This window comes from Lonchura striata, chromosome 7 (genome assembly GCF_046129695.1).
Source record: "Lonchura striata isolate bLonStr1 chromosome 7, bLonStr1.mat, whole genome shotgun sequence".
Classification (NCBI taxonomy): domain Eukaryota; kingdom Metazoa; phylum Chordata; class Aves; order Passeriformes; family Estrildidae; genus Lonchura; species Lonchura striata.
In genome coordinates, this window is record NC_134609.1 from 19,899,889 (window position 1) to 19,918,094 (window position 18,206).

The 18,206-nt window shown below is 54.9% G+C and overlaps 1 protein-coding gene across 3 annotated transcripts in view; it reads right to left on the reverse strand.

Moving 5' to 3' along the window:
* SEMA4G (semaphorin 4G) overlaps positions 1-18,206 on the reverse strand; it is a 29,528-nt gene that overhangs the window by 7,901 nt on the left and 3,421 nt on the right. For all 3 annotated transcript variants that reach the window (XM_021536354.3, XM_077784670.1, XM_021536353.3), the window contains exon 2: positions 521-757. In XM_021536354.3, the coding sequence (XP_021392029.2) occupies positions 521-644 (124 nt within the window). In that variant the 5' untranslated portion in view covers positions 645-757. The remainder of the gene's footprint in view (positions 1-520; positions 758-18,206) is intronic.

The window sequence follows — 18,206 nt, forward strand, 5'->3', positions numbered from 1 at the left end:
AAACTCTCCCACCATTGATTGCTGCGCTGAGCCTCACTAATGAGGTCAGTGATGCCATGTGGATCCCCAAGGGATGATGACACTGCTGGGCTCACTGATACCACAGAGGCTGGAGGTCAAGAGCTCCGTGGCAATTAGAGAAAATCATGGAAGAAAGTTTCCTGCTGACTATTTGAGATCCCAGGCCAGGCGTGATGCCCCGCTCAGGACACCCTCCAAGGGCTGCTGGGCAGAGCCAGGGATTGGTCAGGGCTGGCTCCCTGTACATCTTTGTCCCCCTCTGGTTTTTGGGGAGGTGATTTTACCATGATTGCTTCTTTGGAAGCATGCAGTACCAGAGAGCCACGTGAGCTCTGATTGCTGGAGCCCGGGGGATCAGAGAACCCCATGTAGCCACCCTCCCGTGCTGAGCCCCCTGCTCCAGGGGGTGGCAAAGACTAGAAGCAGTCACAATACACCAAGGCCAATGCCAGCAAAATCCCAAACCTCACTGCCACCACCAGGACCCACATGCCCTTACCATCAAAGGTGACTGTTGTCCTGGGGGTGGCATCCAGGTCGGTGGCAGAGCGCCGTGATGGGTAGCCCATGGCTGCCGCTGCCATGAAGAGAGTTGTCAGGAGATGTGCCGGCCCTGCGCTCATCTTCCCGCTCTCTCACAAGGGCAGCTGCCTCAGGCGGCGCCGCCGGGCCGGCACAGCCAATCCTCAGCACGGGCTCTCCAGCTCTCTGGGACAGGGCTGGCCACCAAACCCTCCTGAAACACAGAGCACTGGGTCAGACACTCCTGCTGTCCCAGCCCCCCACGAGCAAGCAGGCTTGGGAAGGAGCCAGCTGCATACACACATGGATGCTTGACCCAGCACGGCCTCAGGCCAGGGATGGCTTCAGGGAAAAACAAACCCTCATTTGCTCAAGGGGAAATTAAGACATAGCACAAGGCACGGAGCCTGCAGCCATCACGGAGCATGGAGGGGAGTTTGAGCACAATGACTTTCTGCAACATCCCCCTGGGTCAGCAACCATTCTGTGACAGCAGGGAGTTGCTTGCTGAGCACTTGGGTCAGCTGCTTGGAGGTACATTTTCCTCCAGGTCTTCTCTGCATTCATCTCTCATTTACTCCCAGCCTTTTGCTCCTGCTGATCCCCCTGACTGAAGGATGTTTCAGCAGAGGCAGCTGAACCCCCGTTGCATATCACACCCAAAAAGCAGACACATTTTCCCTCAAAACCTGAGAAAGGTGCTCAGGGCCAAGCCCCTCTGTGGGTCTCTTGGCACACTGGGGTACGCCAAGACCCACTGCACCCCCAGAGTGGCTGCAGCAGGAATGGCAACAGTGAGGGTCCTGGGGAGCCCAAGGTCTCCTCTCCTTCCCAAAAGCCCAGCTGACCATGTCCTGTTGTGCCAGAACATGGTCCTTGGCCTCAGCTTTGCCCCCTGTGAAGTGATGAGACTCCAGAGGACTGAGGCATTGGAAAGGATGCTTCAGGCTTGCAGGGATGTAAGGTGAAGGAAAATCCATACAGGAACTGCTTGGAATCTTTGGCAAGTCTTTTCAAGCAGTAAAAGTTTCCCCCCTCAGTGTTTTTCCACAAGATTTCAGTTTCTCTTTCAACCCAAGCTGCGTAGAAGCTTCACATGTACTTCAACTCTCACTTTCATGCATTTGATCCTTCACAAATAACCCCCACCTCTCCCACCTGCACTGAGCAAAGCCACCAGCTCATCTTGCAGGCACTAAGGAGAAAAAAGATGACTGGGTATCTCTGAGCTGGAGACCTCCTGGTAAGCAACCAGCACCTAAGTATTTGCTTAGAGGTTTATAAATATATATATACACCCACACATACATATATATATATATATATATTAAAAAAACCCAAATACCTGACCCTGTAGAGAAGCTGCTCAAACACGCTCACTGCAAACAATTTCCCTGAAGCAAATACTTTGCAGAGTCCCAAGAAGAAGGGAGGCAAAACCAAGGTGAAAAGGGCTTTGGGGCGCAAAGGAGAAGTGAGGGGCCGGATGTGGATTCAGCCATCATCCTGGAACTTGCATCAAAGTGCTGGTTCCTTCAAGGGGTTTCAGACAAACCTCACACCTGCTCTGGCTTCTGCCCCAGAGCATTCCTGGAATGAAGCAGGTGGGAAATATTTCTCCCTGCTGCCCCACTGACCCCCAGGCTTCAGACCAGCACAAAGCACCCCAGAGCATCCAACCCTGGGTGCAGACAGCATGCTGCAAGCAGGGCTGAGCTCCTTGGGGAGCAGATCCCAGAGCTGGCTCGCTCCATGTTACTCCTGTTTCCAGGACAAGCCCTGTACAGACAGAGGGTCTGCCCATGAATGACACACAGCGATACAAGGCAAGTGAGTCCAGGTGGACAACAAGCAGAAACAATTTGCTTTGGTGGCACCATGTCTAGCACAAGCCAAACCCACCAAGATTTGGGCAAAGCAAGTGGTGGGGTCACACCTGGAGCACCAAAGCACCCCAGCCAGCCCTATGGTGACAGATCTCCATCCTGCCAGTGGGAGCGGGGCCACTCTGGAAATTACAGAGACCCTTCCCCTGGAAGAGGAAATTACAGAGAAGCATCCACATGGGGACACGAGTCTGGAATCATGCACAGGCCACAAGAGCTGCTCCACTGGGGATAGGAAAGCAGAGTGAAGGAGTAAAGGAGAAACCTCCTTACGACAAGGTAAATAATGATCTCTCATAAATGAGTAACAGCCCTGCAGGCTGCTGGGCGTCCTCACCTTATCTCCCCTGCACAAACAAGCCCTGACCTTTGCCTGCTGCTTGGCTCCCGATGTGCCGGGGAGCGGAGCCGGGAGTGCGGCCGGCCAGGGTGGCAGGGATGGTGTTTATCACAGGGCCGGCATGGTGCTGCGAGCCAGCCCCAGCTAACATTTAACCCTCATACACACCGAGCCACCATAGGGGGAAAACAAGAGTAAATTAAACTGGGAGATTGTGAAGAGTTCCTGGCTGGGCAGGGGGGAGCAGCCCCCCATGCTGTCAGGGCTGGGTTCTTCTGCTTTTTGCAGGGAAGCAGCTACACCCTTTTCCAAAGGCTCCTTTGACCTAGATCAGATGTAACTTTGTCCCAAAGAACATTTAATCAGTTACGTTGCAAGAGCTAGTTAATATTTTACTCAATGAGAAGGGCTGTTCCAAGATTCCTTTTTTTTTTATTATTATTATTTTTTTTTTTTTTTATTTTCTAGGTTTTGTTTTTCATACCTAGGGTGTGGGAAAAAAAGCAAGAAGGAACTGAAACAATCCTTGGCTCCCCTCAGGTCAATACCCTGATCTGCAGCCACACCAAACACCCCCAAACCCATCACTTCCTCCTTGTCAGGGTGCAAGTTCTAAGCTCAGGGTGAAGTCAAGGGCTCAGGCAGGAAGCAGAAGAGGTCTTGATCTGTGGGACCCACCACTAGGACTGGGGACAGATGGATTACGCAAATCCGGCACTTCAACAAGAAATAGAAAAAAGCTGGAAATGGAAATGCCACAGAGTTTTCTCTGGGGGAGGGAAACAAAAAGAAGAGATGAAGACAGTGAAAAACAGCAGCAGTTCCAATGAAGCTAGGAGTTTAAGAGAAAAACTGCCCAGAAAAGCCCACCCCATCCCCAGGAATGAGCTCCCAAGTTCCTTGGCACCTCACCTACTTCCCAGCACAGGGGGGCCAACATAGGACTGACAGTCCAGCCTCAGCTCCCACTGAGGCTCCCGTCGCTGGCTGGCGATGCTGAAGAAGCAGACGGTGGATGCAGGACCCAGCCGCAGGACTGACGGACACCCCGAGAGGGGCGAAGCCAGGAACCAGCTGCTCCACTCACAACGTGGAACATCCACAGAGGCAAAAGCCCACCCTCCTACCACTGGCTATCAGTGCTCCTACGGGCTTCAGGCACAGCTCCCAGCATGGAGCTGGACGCAGGGACCGTCTCTCACCAGTGGGACGTGTTTGCTGGTCCCTGGGGAATGCAGGAAAGCAGTGGGGCGGCAGAGCGTGAGTGAGCGCGCAGGGCAGCGAGCGAGCCCCGGTCAGGTCTGACTGGGTTTACTGGGAAGCTGTGTGAGCATGACTGTGCTGGCCTCAGCCTCCCACCAGCAGCCAGGCAGCACAGCACACCAAATGGACTGGCCCAGTCAGCACGTCCTTAAAATCCCCATGAGCAGTGTCTCTGCAGAAGCAAAAAGCTTTTGATGAGTGAATTTCAGATTCTCACCAACCTGAATCTGGCCAAAGAAATGAGCCAAAGCTGCCACACACCTCAACAGCCATTGCAGCAGGACATTCTGTGGTCATAGGAGCCCATTCCCACTGCCCCATAGTCCTCAAAGCCACAAGGAAGAAAAACCTGGGAGCACAAGGTGTTTGTAAGCTGCAGTGCAAGGAAACTGTGCTGTCTGTGGGGCTGCCAAACATGGAGAGACCACAGACAGGGTCTTACAGGCCCCCCATAGATGTTTCCTCATCAGCACAGCTAAGAACTATGCCAGCTTTTTAATTTCAAAGGAACACAGGAGAAAGAATGGAAGTGGTGCATGGAAGCAGCACTTCTCCAGCTTACCCTCAGCATCCATTCTGGATGGCAGGACAGATTGGCAGAGTGGGATAAGACATTTTTCCATCCCACCCCTCCTTAGACAGCTTGTAGTTGTTCCACCAAGATCTAGTAAAGCCCAAGCAGGCTCCCAGAGTGGCTGCTAGACATTCCTTCTCTCTCATGGGCTGTTCCCCTTGGCATCAGAGACTACTAAAAGCAAGCACTGCTGGTTTTCAGACAGGGGTTTCCAGTGGGTCTTCTCTGGGTTATGGAGCTGCAAAACAGCCTTAACAAAATCCCTATCGAGGACTGCACCAGAAGACATCAACTGCACTTTGCTTTTTTGTGGCAGCCCAGCCTGGGCACTCCAAACCCCGTGCAGCCAATTCCACTCTACTCACTGGGGCCAAGCCTGGCACATCCCCCTGCAGCCACTCGCATTCCCACTGTCACTGTTCTACCCTCCAGGAGACCCGCTCAAGTTGCTCTCAGGTTCAGCTGAAACAGCCCGACCCATTCCTGAAAAAGACACCTGCCCCAGGGGATGAGGTGGGGAGAGCTCCCGGCTGCCAGGCGTGGGAACAGCCAGGAAGGTAAGGGAAAGGAGACAAGCCGAGCCCCAGCCTGGATGTCAGTGCACTGCATTTTGGGCCCCCCTTCCCTGGAGGCGGCAGACCTTGGGTGGGAAATCCTGCGAGATGTGGGAAGAGGAGCCAGGATGGGGTTGCCAGGCAACTTTAATTCAGCCCTTGACGAACTTCCAGCACTTTGCTTCTGCTGCAGAGCCCAACCAGCAAATGATAAAACATCAGATCCACCCCAAGCCCTCAGTGTCCATCTGTCCATCCATTTGTTGGAGGAGTTTGCTCCTGGCCTCATGCCCAGATTGCCCTGCAAGGACTTGGGTCCCCCGTGACAGCACCCCCAAAGGCCAGCCCAAAACAAGCCATGGTTCCCGGCACAGATTTGCAGGGGCAGGATTTGACCCGTGGGACTGGGCTGGCGCTGCTGCACAGATATTTCTCAACCAGACGGGATTTTTGTCAACAACACAAGAAAAAAAATGCAAACTTTCCAAATGCCCTCCAGGAAGAGGGGACCGTGCTGGGTCAGGGAGAGAAGGAGCACAGTGACCTCCTGGGAGCCCCTCCCTGGGTTTATTTTAGTTGCTTTCTTTAAACAAAACCATGCTTGACCCTGAGGTGCTTCAGCAGACACACTCTAGAGCTTCCGCCATTCAGGAAGCAGATGTACTTCTCCTTTACCCAAATTTGGGATTTGGGCACAGAGAAGGGGAGGAAGAGCTGCAACATCAGCTCCTCTCACAGAGTATCCTGCCCTGCTCCCGACGCAAAGCCCCCACACAGAGCACAGCCATCATGGAGCCAGGGAGGCGGGTGGGAGGCTCCTGCAGGCCATGGGAACAGGCTCTGAATTCCCACAGCACAGTCCCCACAGTCCCCACCAGCCACCAGCAGAGGAGAGCACCCAGCTCTGATCCCAGAAATGTCACGGCAGGGAGGAGACGTGTGAAGTAGCAAAGTGATGGATGGGAGAGAGAATAGGGACCGTCAGGGATGTGGGCCAGTTTAAGGGGCTCCAGTGCTGCAGGGAGCCAAACATGCCTGGAAAGACAAGGTGAGCAGTCAGCAGTAAAACTGACAACAGCCCAGTTTCCCACAGATTTGCCCCCCCCCCCCCCCAGCACCACGCCTTTATCGCCATCCCCCTGCTGCATTCCTGTGGGGAATGTTGCCCACCCCACAAGGGGCAGGGATACATGGTGTCCTCCCTGCAGCGCTGTGGGGATCAGGGTGTGTTAGCTTCTCCCAAGCTCCCTGTTTCCACTAATCTTACAAGAACTCGTTCCTCTCCTCCATCAGGTCGGGTCTGATGTGCAGCAGGAGATTCAAAAGGGGCTGCCAGGCAGCAACATAGCTCAGTGCCAAGTCCACATGAGAGCTCTCCAGCCATTCCCATCCAAACCCACCCAAAAAAGTCCCACTGAGAAAATAAGGAAAGCTGCTCTGCCCTGTGTCACGGCTGCCAGGCATAGGGACAACTCTGCTCCAGCTGCTTATGACACGACACAAGCAGACAGCAAGAGCACAGTGCCCACGAGAGCAGAATAGATCATTCCTCCACTGCCCACCCTAATGGAAAACCCACCAACACTGTCTATTAGTTGAAATAGTTCCTTGCCTGGATCCAGAGGCCTTGCCAGGGGATGGCCTGGAAAGGTGCAAGGAGCAGAGGCTGAACAGCAAACCTTTGCAGCTGAGTGGTTGGACCAAGAGCACCAAGGGATGCTACGGCCAGCCCAGACCAGAACCCCTGGACAAAAGAGCAGCAAAACTCTCCCCTCACAGGAGCAATTCCTCACATGCTGGACACCACTAGCTCTTGCAGGACAGCAGTGAGGACACAGTCCCTATGGCTCTTCCCTCTCACACAGCACATCTCTCCCCATTGGAAACACCACAGCAACAGCCCTGGGTTGACCCCACAGCCTGGGAGCACCTGAGAGCACAGCAGGGAGTCGTGCAGCAACCGGGAAGTGAAACCGGATGGTGCCGAGACTTTGTGGCCTCTCTCCGACTTCACTCTCACGTCTCCAGTCCAGGACATGGGGGAGGCAGAGTGCAGCCATCGAGCCCTGAGATACGGGATGCAGATCCCTGGGGCTCCCACCTCCTCCATCATCAGGAAGAGGCAAGCTTGGTGCTAGCAACATCACCTCCAAACCCCAATGTGCTCCATCCTTTTTTCATTTGCAGCATGACAAGCTTCAGCGCTGGCCGGCAGCCCCTCGGCAGCCTGGACAAACGAACAGACACAGACAGCCCTCCACATCACAGCAAATTCTCCCAGCAAGGGGGCGTCTGCATCCAAGTGGCTCAGCACTGGATGCGATCTGCAATTCAGCCTTCAAAGGCTTTGTGGCTGAAGCACATTGTCTCCTCAGCAGAAGCAGCAAAATAATCGTAGAATTAAATTCCCAGGAACAATTAGAAAGAAAACAAAACAAAACAACAAAAAAATCCCAACCCTAAATGTAAAAGGACACCTCAAAGCCAGCAGATTTCAGGGCTTTTTAAAGCATCTGAATCCATTTGCCCGTCCCTGTGGCTGCACTGTGTTTCATTTCATTGGGCTTATACAATGCAAGACACGGAATTAACTTGGGTGTTTGTTTAGAGCCGGTTTGTCTTCCAGTTATTTTCCAAAGCCAGGTTCGAGTTTCAAAGATGTTTCTTGGCAATGCCTGGGGTTCCCGCCGTCGGGACGGTGCGGGGCTTTCCCAAGGGGAAACAGAGGCTCAGAAATCACACACAGCCTGAGGTCCCTTTGGAAGCGGGGGCAAGAGTTGGAGCACAACCCAACCTGTCTGCAGTGAACATGGGGCTTTCTGCTGCAAGCCTGTTCTTCTCCCTTTTATTTATTCCAAAGATAAACTGTTTTCTTTTCCAAAGTCCAGCAAAACCAGATGACGGGAGCAGTTTTAGGGCTCCCAGTTTCAAAACATCTTGTTTCCTTTGCTTTCTCTCCAAAAAAGCTTCAATTCGGGGTCAAACCCAATTTTGATATTCCACTTTGCATTCAAAACTGCACAGCACAACGCAGTAACGTCTGTCCTTTCCCACAGTTGTTTGCATACCACAGCTTTGCTGCCCCAAAATCAGATCCCCGCATTATTTACATGGGCTGGGCTTTGCAACAGGCAAACAGTCACCCTCCATCAGGTAACGGAGGTGGGATTGTACCTGGAGGGATCTTTTAAGCAAGAAGGAAAGCAGAAGGCAGAGCACACCCTGAATCACAAAGCTGCATCCCGGCCCCCACACCGGTTACCTGGTGCCTGAAACCCTGGGACTCCTTTGTCTCTGGAAAGCAGAGTTCGGGCCCTAGGAGGAAGGAGGGGGTGGTTTTGGTGATGACCTTGCTATGGCAGAGCCCTCATGCTTGTAAATCACGAGGATCTGGTGGCACAGCCTGCCAGGGAGGAATGGAGATGGCAGCGTTTCTTCCTGAAGCACCAGCCAGGCAGGGAGCTCTCACCTTTGGACAGGATTAGGCATCCACCCAGCACTACAGTCGGGGGCGGGAGGGTGGGAAATAAAAAAGTCTGGGGGCATCACGTCTCCCCTCTGAGAGGCAGCAGGTCCCCAGGACAGGCCCCCTCTCACAAAACCACCCATCACATGAGCTGCTTCCCAACAAGTCTCATCAAGATGCCAAGCAGAGCCGGCGGGCAAGTGCAGGAAATTCCCCACACCCGGCCAGGCGAGGCTGGCACGGCTGCCCTCCTGCACGGGGGCCGCCAGAGGCCCCCTCACCAGTCTTGCTAAGTACACCTGGGTGCTTTTTCCCGGCACATGACCTGCCAGATTTGCTGAATAAACCTCCCAGCTTCAGCAAACCCACTGCATTCCTGGTGGGTAAAGTGGTGAAATGTTCAAATAGATGTTGGAAAAGGCAGGGGGGGAGAACAAAGCCTCATCTGCAGGAGCTGAAAGGATTTGGTTTGGGTTTTTTTTCCCCTCAGGTTGCAACACAAAAACAAAGTCCTGATAGGGATCTCTCCTGCTGGGGGGCAGCTCCCTGCCCCTCATCCCTCTGGGCAGAGCAAGCCTGGCCAAACCGAGATGAAGCACAGACCTGTCCTGCAGGGCACACACGCAGCATCTGCGGCTGCCATGGTCACCCTGCCCAGGTTTGGGGTTCAGCTGGGAGGGCCCCAGCCAGCGCCTGCCGCAGAGGGAAGTAAAGCAGCCAGAGCCCGCACTGGAGGCCAAATAGCACCAAAAATGCCGCTGTTGTTATTAATAATTTCCCTTCATCTGAGCAGAACTGCACTCCTCATCCATTTTGGGAAGCCTCTTTATCTTAGGAGACTGGTTTTTTTGGCACCTGGAGAATTTTTTCATGGTTCCCTCTCCCACTTCACACTCTTGGTTTAAAGACCAGGCACAAGTCACTGGCCCACCCGGGCACTAACAGAGAGTGCAAAGAGAACCCCAAATTCCAGTGCTGCAGGTACTCTCTACCTTTGGATTGGCACGAAGATGCAGAGAAGCCCCAAGCACAGGCTGGTCTGCTTTGCCTGGGGGCCATCTGCAGCCCCCACAGCAACACATCCCAAGGAGATGAATCTCGAGGAGCCAAGGCTCAGACAAGCCACATTCCATGACCACCTCCTCGTTTCCAAAGGGAAGGAGAGGGGGGCAGGGATTGCACTGCACCACCTCCATCGCTTTACTACCTCATCCAAGCCATCTGAAACACCAGCTGGCCCCAGGTAATGCTCAGCCTTCCCAAACACCCACAGCAGTTCTCATCCCTACACACCCCTGATCCCCACAGCCTGCTGGGGAAGGAAAGAGCAGCATTCAGCCCTCCCTGGCCAGAGCTGGTGCCCTGTCTGTCCGCAACTCCTAGCATCATGTTCCCTCACACCCCCAGCATGTTCCCCTGCCACTCCTACCCAGGTACCCCAGACCCACCTCACCCCACACCCCAAACCTATCCCAAAAGAAAGCTCCTGTACTGCCACTGCATATCCCACCTCCCGTTTTGCTCATCATCCTCAAATCTTCACCTGCATCAGACCTACCCTGAACCCCTTTCCCTGCTGCTTCCAAGGTTCTGCCTTCTTGTTTCCCCAAACACATTATTCCCTGGATTTCGACCACAGCAGGTCAGAGCCCTGCTCCTCTTTTTCTGGACCCTTCCTGTGAGCAGCACCCACACCCAGCACCCCAGGTCCTGCCTGTGGACTCAGCACCCAGATCCAGCACCCGAGCAGACAGAACCAGCATTTCAAACCGCGCTTGTGGACCCGGACCAAGACCCGGCATTCCAGATCCTGCCTGCAGACTCAGCAGCTGGGATCCGGCACCCCAAACCCTACCTGCAGACCCAGACCCGACCCTGAGCCACCACCCCGGGACACACCAAGGGGTTCAACACCCGCACGCAGCACTCCAGATCCTGCCCGTGTGCTGAGCACCCGGCCCCAGCCGTGCGCACGCAGTACCCGCACCCAGCCGCACGACCCAGCTTCCCGGATCCTGCTGCGGGCGCGGCGCCCAAACCCGGCGCCCCCCTGGCCTGAGCACCCGCGCCCGCCCCGGCCGGCGCTGCTCGCGTCCCCTCGGTACTTGCCCGGTGCGGTGGCGCAGCAGGCGCGGGCAGCGCGGGCGGCACGGGCAGGGTACGGCTCGGCACGGCGGCCGGGCTCGGCTGGGCTCGGCTCGGCTCGGCTCAGCTCGGCTCGGCTCAGCCCGGCAGCGCAGCCCGGCCGTGCGCGGCCCCGCCGTGCAGGACGGAGCCGCGCCCCGCACCGCCCCCTGCCGGCGGCGCGCTGCGCGGGGGCCGCCAGCCCGCAGCCAGCGGCCGCCGGCGTGGGGCCGCGAGGAGGAGGAGGAGAGGAGGAGGAGGAGGAGAGGAGGAGGAGGAGAGGAGGAGGAGGAGGAGGAGGAGGAGAGGAGGAGGGCGGGGGGGGGAGCGGAGCAGGGCCGCCCCTGCCTGCGTTGCGTGGAAGCAGGTGGCAGCGTGGCCCTCGGCAGAGCCGCGGCAGGCAGGGACCGGATGCTACCGTGCAGCCCCCGGTCAGCCCCCAACACGTAGGGTGGGCCGGGGGCTCACTCAGCAGAGGTGGCTTGGGTGATGCAGCCCCCAAAAGCCCGTGTGAATTCCCTTAGCAAAGTCAGAGAGGCAAAGGGCTGGTATTGTGGATTTAGAGTTATGAAAGAGCGTGACTGAACACGGGTAAGTGTCATCCTTGTCTGCCAGCACAGCAAGTACATGCTACCTGTGCCATCACGCCAATGCCCCCAGTCAGAGCCACCGGTGTCAGCACAGCACAGCCCCCTGCCGTGCCATGGTGCTCACTGAGGTGTCTTGTGCCTCAAAGTCACCCCAGCATCCTGCACTGCACGCCTGAATCAGGCACCGTGCCCCATCTTCTCTGTGCTCCCAGCACATCTCCCCATTCACGCATGGAGGAAGGTTGTTTGGAAACACAGGCAGGTAATGGTTTCTCTGGGGCCCTGTGTGGAGCCCTTTTATCCTGGGTGGCTTCTGCAGCTCCTCCCCATGTGGAGGAGCTGCCAAGTCCAGGCCTGTGTTTGCTTTTCTTTCGTAAGCTTCCAGCACCTGGCCAACCCTCCCTCCTCAACCCTTACAGCAGCAGCAGGCCTCCCGAAAGCAAAACTCTGAGCCAACATTGTGTGTAATCAGCAGGTTGGATCTAGGGCAGTTGGAAATCAGCTGGAGCAGGAGGTGGGGAAATGCTGTACCTGTGTACGCTGAATTACAGCTCTCTCCAAGCTGGCAGGGTGGCTGGGTGATGCCAGCCCATGGTTACAATGCCCAGTCTCAGCACCATCACCTCTGGATGCCAGTTCATCCCCTCCGCTCCACACCAACCCATCCCAGGGGTGAGGTCTCCGGGAAAAGGACAAAGGCCACCCCAACCCCACAGACCTGGAGCCAGACCCACAGCAGGACATAGGGCTGAGCAGACTGTGCTACGGTTGCTGAGCATTGTGTGGGGATGAGGGTCAGCCCTATTTGAGATTCCACCACCTTCTGTACCTTAAGGGTCAGTAAAGACAGCAGGGCCAGGGTGTTTCTGTGGGGAGCCTGACTAACATACCATCCTCAGGGCCTCTGACTGCTACCTCCTACAAACACTGTAGGTGGGAGGGAGGGTAACAGACGTTTTAATCCCCCCAGCCCTCCCCAACCAGTGGGTCTCAGCTGAGGAGGGACTCATCCGAGTGCTCCTGATGACAGGTGGTTCTGTCACCCTTGCACACACTCCCCAAGCAGCCACCACCCCCTCCCCCAGCATATCCCAACACCCATTCCTTGTGCCCACTCTCAGATGCTACCCACCTCCTTGAGCACTCCCTGCCTTCCCGCCCTCGCCTCCTCTGTGCTCCAGAGGCTAATTACCATTTCCTCCAAGGAATTTCCTCCTGTCCTTGGGCAAAACCCCAGCGTCTCCTCCACGCCTCAGTGCCTCACCCCTCTGCCCACCCTGCGGAAGTGGGAGGCCCACGCACTGGGAGCCAGGCAGGGATGTTCTTGGCCAGCCTGTCTTACCTAGGTATGGGGTGTTCAGGCGCTGCAAGGCAGCTGCTCCTCCACATCCTCTCCAAATCCCATTCTCTGCCTAAGCAGAGGCACAGCTGGAGGCTGTGGGGCCAGTTTTGGGGAGAACTGGTCCATTGGCGCTGGGAAAGGGGGTGCCAGGGCTGGGACAGCACTGCCCAAAGCTCCCCCTTATCCAGGGCACTGTACCCGTCCCACCCTGCAACAGCACTCCCTGCCTCCCACATGGCTGGAAGCTGAACCCAACACAAATTGGAGCTTCGTTAGCTGCTGGCCTTGCAGTAGGATAATTAGTGCGTGAGTGCAGAGCAAGCCGAGCCTGGCGCGACCAGCACTGGGCTTTTACAGGCCTGAGCTTGCAAGGCTTTAATTAATTAACACGAGTCATTGGCAGCTGGAAACAGATCTATTTTCAGAGCTTTGCCTGCTCTGCTGCCCCCATGAGATTAACTTAAGGAATTTAGGGCTTCAAGAGGTTGAAGGCCAGGGCCTTCCTCTTCCTTGTATGGCTTTCCCAAGAGTCAGAGTGGGCTCCAGGCAGCAGGAGCCCAAACAGACCCAACCCTCTCCTGTACTTGCATCCCTCATATCCATGGATTCGTTCTGTCAAGCAGGGGGGCTTGGCTCCTGCTTCAGCCCTAGCTCAGACCCAGGAAGGTGCTGGAAGGGGAATTTTCCTATTGGGGCAACTCTAGAATCGATTGGTTGGAAGCAATCTCCAAGATCACTGAGTCCAACCTTTGACCAAAAAACACGTGGTCAACAAAACCACAGCACTAAGTGCCATGTTCAGTCGATTCTTGAACATCTTCAGGGATGGTGACCCCACCACTTCCCTGTGCAGTCCATTCCAATTCTTAACAACACTTACAGAGAATAAATTCTTCATGATGTCCAACTTGAATCTCTGCAGGTGCAGCTTGAGGCCATTTCCTCTTGTCCTATCCCTTGTTACCTGGGAGAAGATACTGACCCTCACCTTGCTACAACCTCCTTTCAGGCAATTATAGAGAGTGACACGGTGTCTCCAGAACATCCTTTTCTCCAGGATAAACAACCCCAGCTCCATCATCTGCTCCTCATTGGATTTATAGTCCTACAACTTCTATCCCAGCCCAGGGGCCAGCCCAAAGCATGGGACCCTTTGAGTGATGACATGGTGCCTTGGGAAACCCTCCTCCCCAAAACCATGCCAGGTTTTATCTGGAGTGCTCTCTCCCTGTTACTCGAAATAGCCTTTAGAAAAGGAAATGCTTTAGTGCCCTCATCACCAGCCCAGAGTCTGGTTACTGTTTAATTTCTTCTAGTTGTCACTTAAACACTGTGTCCCTCCCACAGAGAGAGGACAGAGTAGAGCAGGCTCTGCCGTGTCGCAGCCCCACCCGTACATGGGCCAGGTGCCCAGCACAGCACAGCCCCACCACTCCAGCGCATGGCAAAGCCAGGCAGATGCCAACAGCCAGCGTTTTTCAGTTCACCTGTTTCTGCCACACAACTCTACCCATGGCAGCCAGTAGAAAAGCTCACAGACAGCCCCTTTCACCCCTCAGATGCCCAGGGAGCCAGGGCAAAGCCATGGCAGCTCTCATTTCACTTGGCATCACATCCCCATCCCAGCCGGCATCCCAAATGATGCGAGGAATTATAACAGGGCCACGACACCGTGAAATATTGATGGGATTAGCACGGATCAGCTCTCCCAGCACACACGCTGCGCCTGCCCCGAGCCCGGGAGACGGCGACCTGCACGCACTCATGTTGCAGCTCAGCACCTGAGCAGCTGCACTGCCAGGTGCTCCCTGCCAGAGACACTTCCCCTGCCACCGCCAGCCTTCAGCCTTCCTGGAGGGACATGCAGACCCCCTGAGGGCACACAACGACATGATTTAGGGTGCTTAATGCATGACACTGCTCTGCCTCAAGTGCCTCAAGGTCTGCTGGGGATGAACCATTGTCCAGCTTGGTTGTAGCTCAGCACCAACAGTCACCCTGGGCCCCAAGGGACCCTCACCCTGCTTGCAGTCCCAAAAAAGGCCAGCCCCCAGCCCTTTTGCCCCCTCTCAGGCTTATCCTGCAGAGCCAAGACTTTAGTGGATGTCCCACGCACAGGGATGTGCAGAGTGACTGCCAGAAGTTCCCCAAATTCCCCATGCTCTATGTCCCTTCTCCCACTACTGGAAACCAGGTTTGGTCAGACAGAGGATTTCATTATGGATCATAGAGGTGTAAATACAAACAACTTAGCAGGATCAAATAGCAGCCAGGATTAAATTAGAAATACGCTGGCAGGGTGCACTCCATGGGAGCAGCATTACACACAGGGTTCCGTTTTGGATTGCAGCACTAACAGGGCATTAGTGCTTATCAAACCCGTGGTGTTGACCAGGATGCCCAGCATTTGGTAGGAAACTGCTTCCTAAGGCAGGCCTGGCTTCTGCTCAGCAGTACCTGCAGCCTGTCTTTCCCTTGCCCCAGGTAAGAAAAGTGAGATAAAACTCCAGATCTGGGATTTGGCTCGCCAGCCTCTGCAGTCCAAGAGGCAGCAGGCATCGAACCATCTCAAGCTCCTCTCCAGTCTGGTTTAAAAGCCAGCTGGGAGTTACAAAATCACGGTGCTCCAGCCGCTGGGGCTTTATGAAACCCACAAAGGAGTTGTGAAACTCAGGCTAAGGCCATGCCAGCCCACACCAGAGGCTTGTTATAAAGTCAAAACCACCAGCGGAAAAAAGGGTACTTTCCCCTTTTGACATGAGAAAGTAACAAGCAAAGCAGCCTTTCTCCAGACCCCTCCAGCCCTCAGGTACACTGTGAGACCTGCACTGCTGCTTTACCTGCCTCCACGGAAAAAAAGCCCAGTGGGGAGCACACCAGCCCCATGCCACAGGGGAGTCTCACTGCTCCAGCATCCACCACCTCATCAGTCTCCTTTGGCCCCCACAGGAGCAGCCTGCCCAGATTCCAGGCTGGGAGAGCCGTGTGAAGCAGAGGAACAGAAAAGACCACATGGTGTTGCCTGGACTCCAACAGCAGCACTTGGGGCTTCCCAGCAGCTGAGTACACACTCACCAGGCTTGGCTTTGTTTCTTGAGAGCGTCATGGACTCATCAAGCCAAGCGTGATGCTCCACAGATTAGCCCCGGGGAAAAAAATATTCCAGTGGGCACAGAGCATAAAAAGCTTGGGAGCCTCTTCCCTTCAAGTCATTGAGCAAACTTTCCAAACCACTGTTTCTTCAGGCTGAGAGCCAGCAGGGAAAATTACAATTGCAGAAGAATTTGTCTGAGAAAGTTATAAGGAGATGGAAAAAGGCAGGGACAGACCAGAAGAGCCAGCCTGTGCTGCAGCCCCTCCAGCCCAAGGCTCAGCTTCAGGGAGGGATGGGACTATTCCCCCCAGCTCAGTATAGCACAGAGTTGCTGCCTCCACTTCCTGCAAGATCACATGCTGCATTTCTCCTCCCATAAATGCTTGGCAGTGGAAATTGGGATGTTCTGCCCAAGGCCATTTGTTGATGAAGGCTGCCAGGTGCCGGGAGCCCCAGCCGCAGAGCCAAGCACCGTGCCAGGGCAGATTTTCTCAAGGGAGAAGCAGCTGAGTCACAGCAGCCTCCGATGCGTTCCCACAAGCCCGGCTGCAAGAGACGCACGGGAGTTCACGGAGGACAGGCGCTCACACAGCGAGCTGGCAGGTTTGGTTTGCTTGTCTGCAAAGATCTCTAAGCCAGCGGAAAGCATCTCCCTGGCTCCGGATCTGTCAGCAGCGTGCCCTCAGGGAAGGGCTGGTGAGACTGCGGGAGGGCAGGGTCCTGACCTGCCTTTCAACCAGGCAGAGCTGCTTGGGGATGCTCCTGCAGCATGGGGGGGAAACACCAGCAGGCACTGGGAGTTCCATTAGAAAATTGAGTTTTTGAAAATGGTGGGATCTTGTTCCAGCTCTGGGCCAGGAGCAGCACAAAGGTGGTTGCAGGCAGGGAAGAGACAGAGACATAGCTCCAGGAGAAGTGACCTGCTCGGCTGGATGCTGACAACCTTCTGCCCATCACCCCAGCTGTTCCCACTGAAAGCAGACAGGCTTCAGCCTGGCCAGGGAGCACAGGGCTGTCTCTCTCTGTTTCTGCAGGGGGGCACAGACCCTTATGTTTGCCCCTGCATGGCAGGTCAGGTCCCTGCCACACACTACCTAGAGCAGTAACACAAATACCTGGGGCTGCCTTAGGGGTGGGATAAGACTGGTGGCTATTAAAAGCTGCCCTTTGGGGTGAGCCAACCTGCACCCCCCAGAGCTGACACCAGGAAGGCCCCCAGCATCCACCCTCTAGGCCAAGCCACCAGAAAGGATCCATGTCTCCATGGCTTCACCTTTATGCTCTCCGTGTCACTGTGCCCAAGCAACCTCTCTCCCAGCCCTCCCTCCTTCAGCCAAATGCTTGGACGACCCATGGGCATCCTACCCCTCCTTCCCAGGCACCAAACCCCTACATTGCTGTCTCTGCCACCAAAGAAGAAACAACCCCAGCAGTGCAGTAAATAACCCCCCCACACAGCAGAGCACTGGCAGGCAGAGCCGGGCACATCCATCACTCTCGCAGTTTTTCTTTAGCTCTGACACTTTGATAGGGGCGAGGGGGTGGGGAAGGAAAGTAGCTTCCAAAATTTATGAGCTAGGATTTAAAAATACTGTCTCCTAGAAGCATTGCAAAACCCAGAGATGGTGAAGGCGAGTGGCTTAGAAGTTGCCTTTAGAAATGAATGCAAAAGCTGTGCCTGCCTTGCAAAGAGGGACTCGAGAGACCTGCATGGCTGATGTCACATACCATGTCCCTGATGGGATCATTTTGCAAGTCACAGCTCTCCGTGCCATGCATTACAAGTAAAGTGAAAGGTAGAGGTAACAAATTATGGTTAAAATCCCTCAGCCCAAACGGTAATGTCACCCTCAGCGCAGACAGGATTTGGACTGTCACCTTCAATCTCCCAGAATTTCTCCTCTACATCCCTGACCTTCCACTGGTACGTGCATAGCCAGCCTTCCAGCCCTTTTGGAAATAGATCCCCTTTATGCAAAGAAAAGAGCTTGCAGTAGCTGTAAATATAGCTGAAAACATCTCTGCCACAGGGAATCACATATCAAATAATAAAGCCAAATGAATGTCAGGAAGAGCAACCACAATATTGGAGTCCTTGGTCTTTACAGATGGACTGTTCCTCAGCAGGGTGCTGCAGAATGAACAGCTGAAAAACGTTATCCAGTCATTAAAAACATCTAAAAGTAATTTAGCCTGAGTGACAACGATGCTCAAAGCAAGTTGTTTGTCTGCAGAGATAAAATGAGCTATTTGAAGCTTGCCTTTTGTTGTAGTTTTCTGTTGAAGCCGGAAAGGACTGAAAAATGCTGAGCTGACAGCCTTGCCAGCAGAGTCCTGGTGGTGTGGCAGTGCTGTGGGGAACATCACCATGAGCTGCTCTGATGCCCCCTGCCATCACTCTCCCATATTCCCTGGAAGGATGCTCAGAAT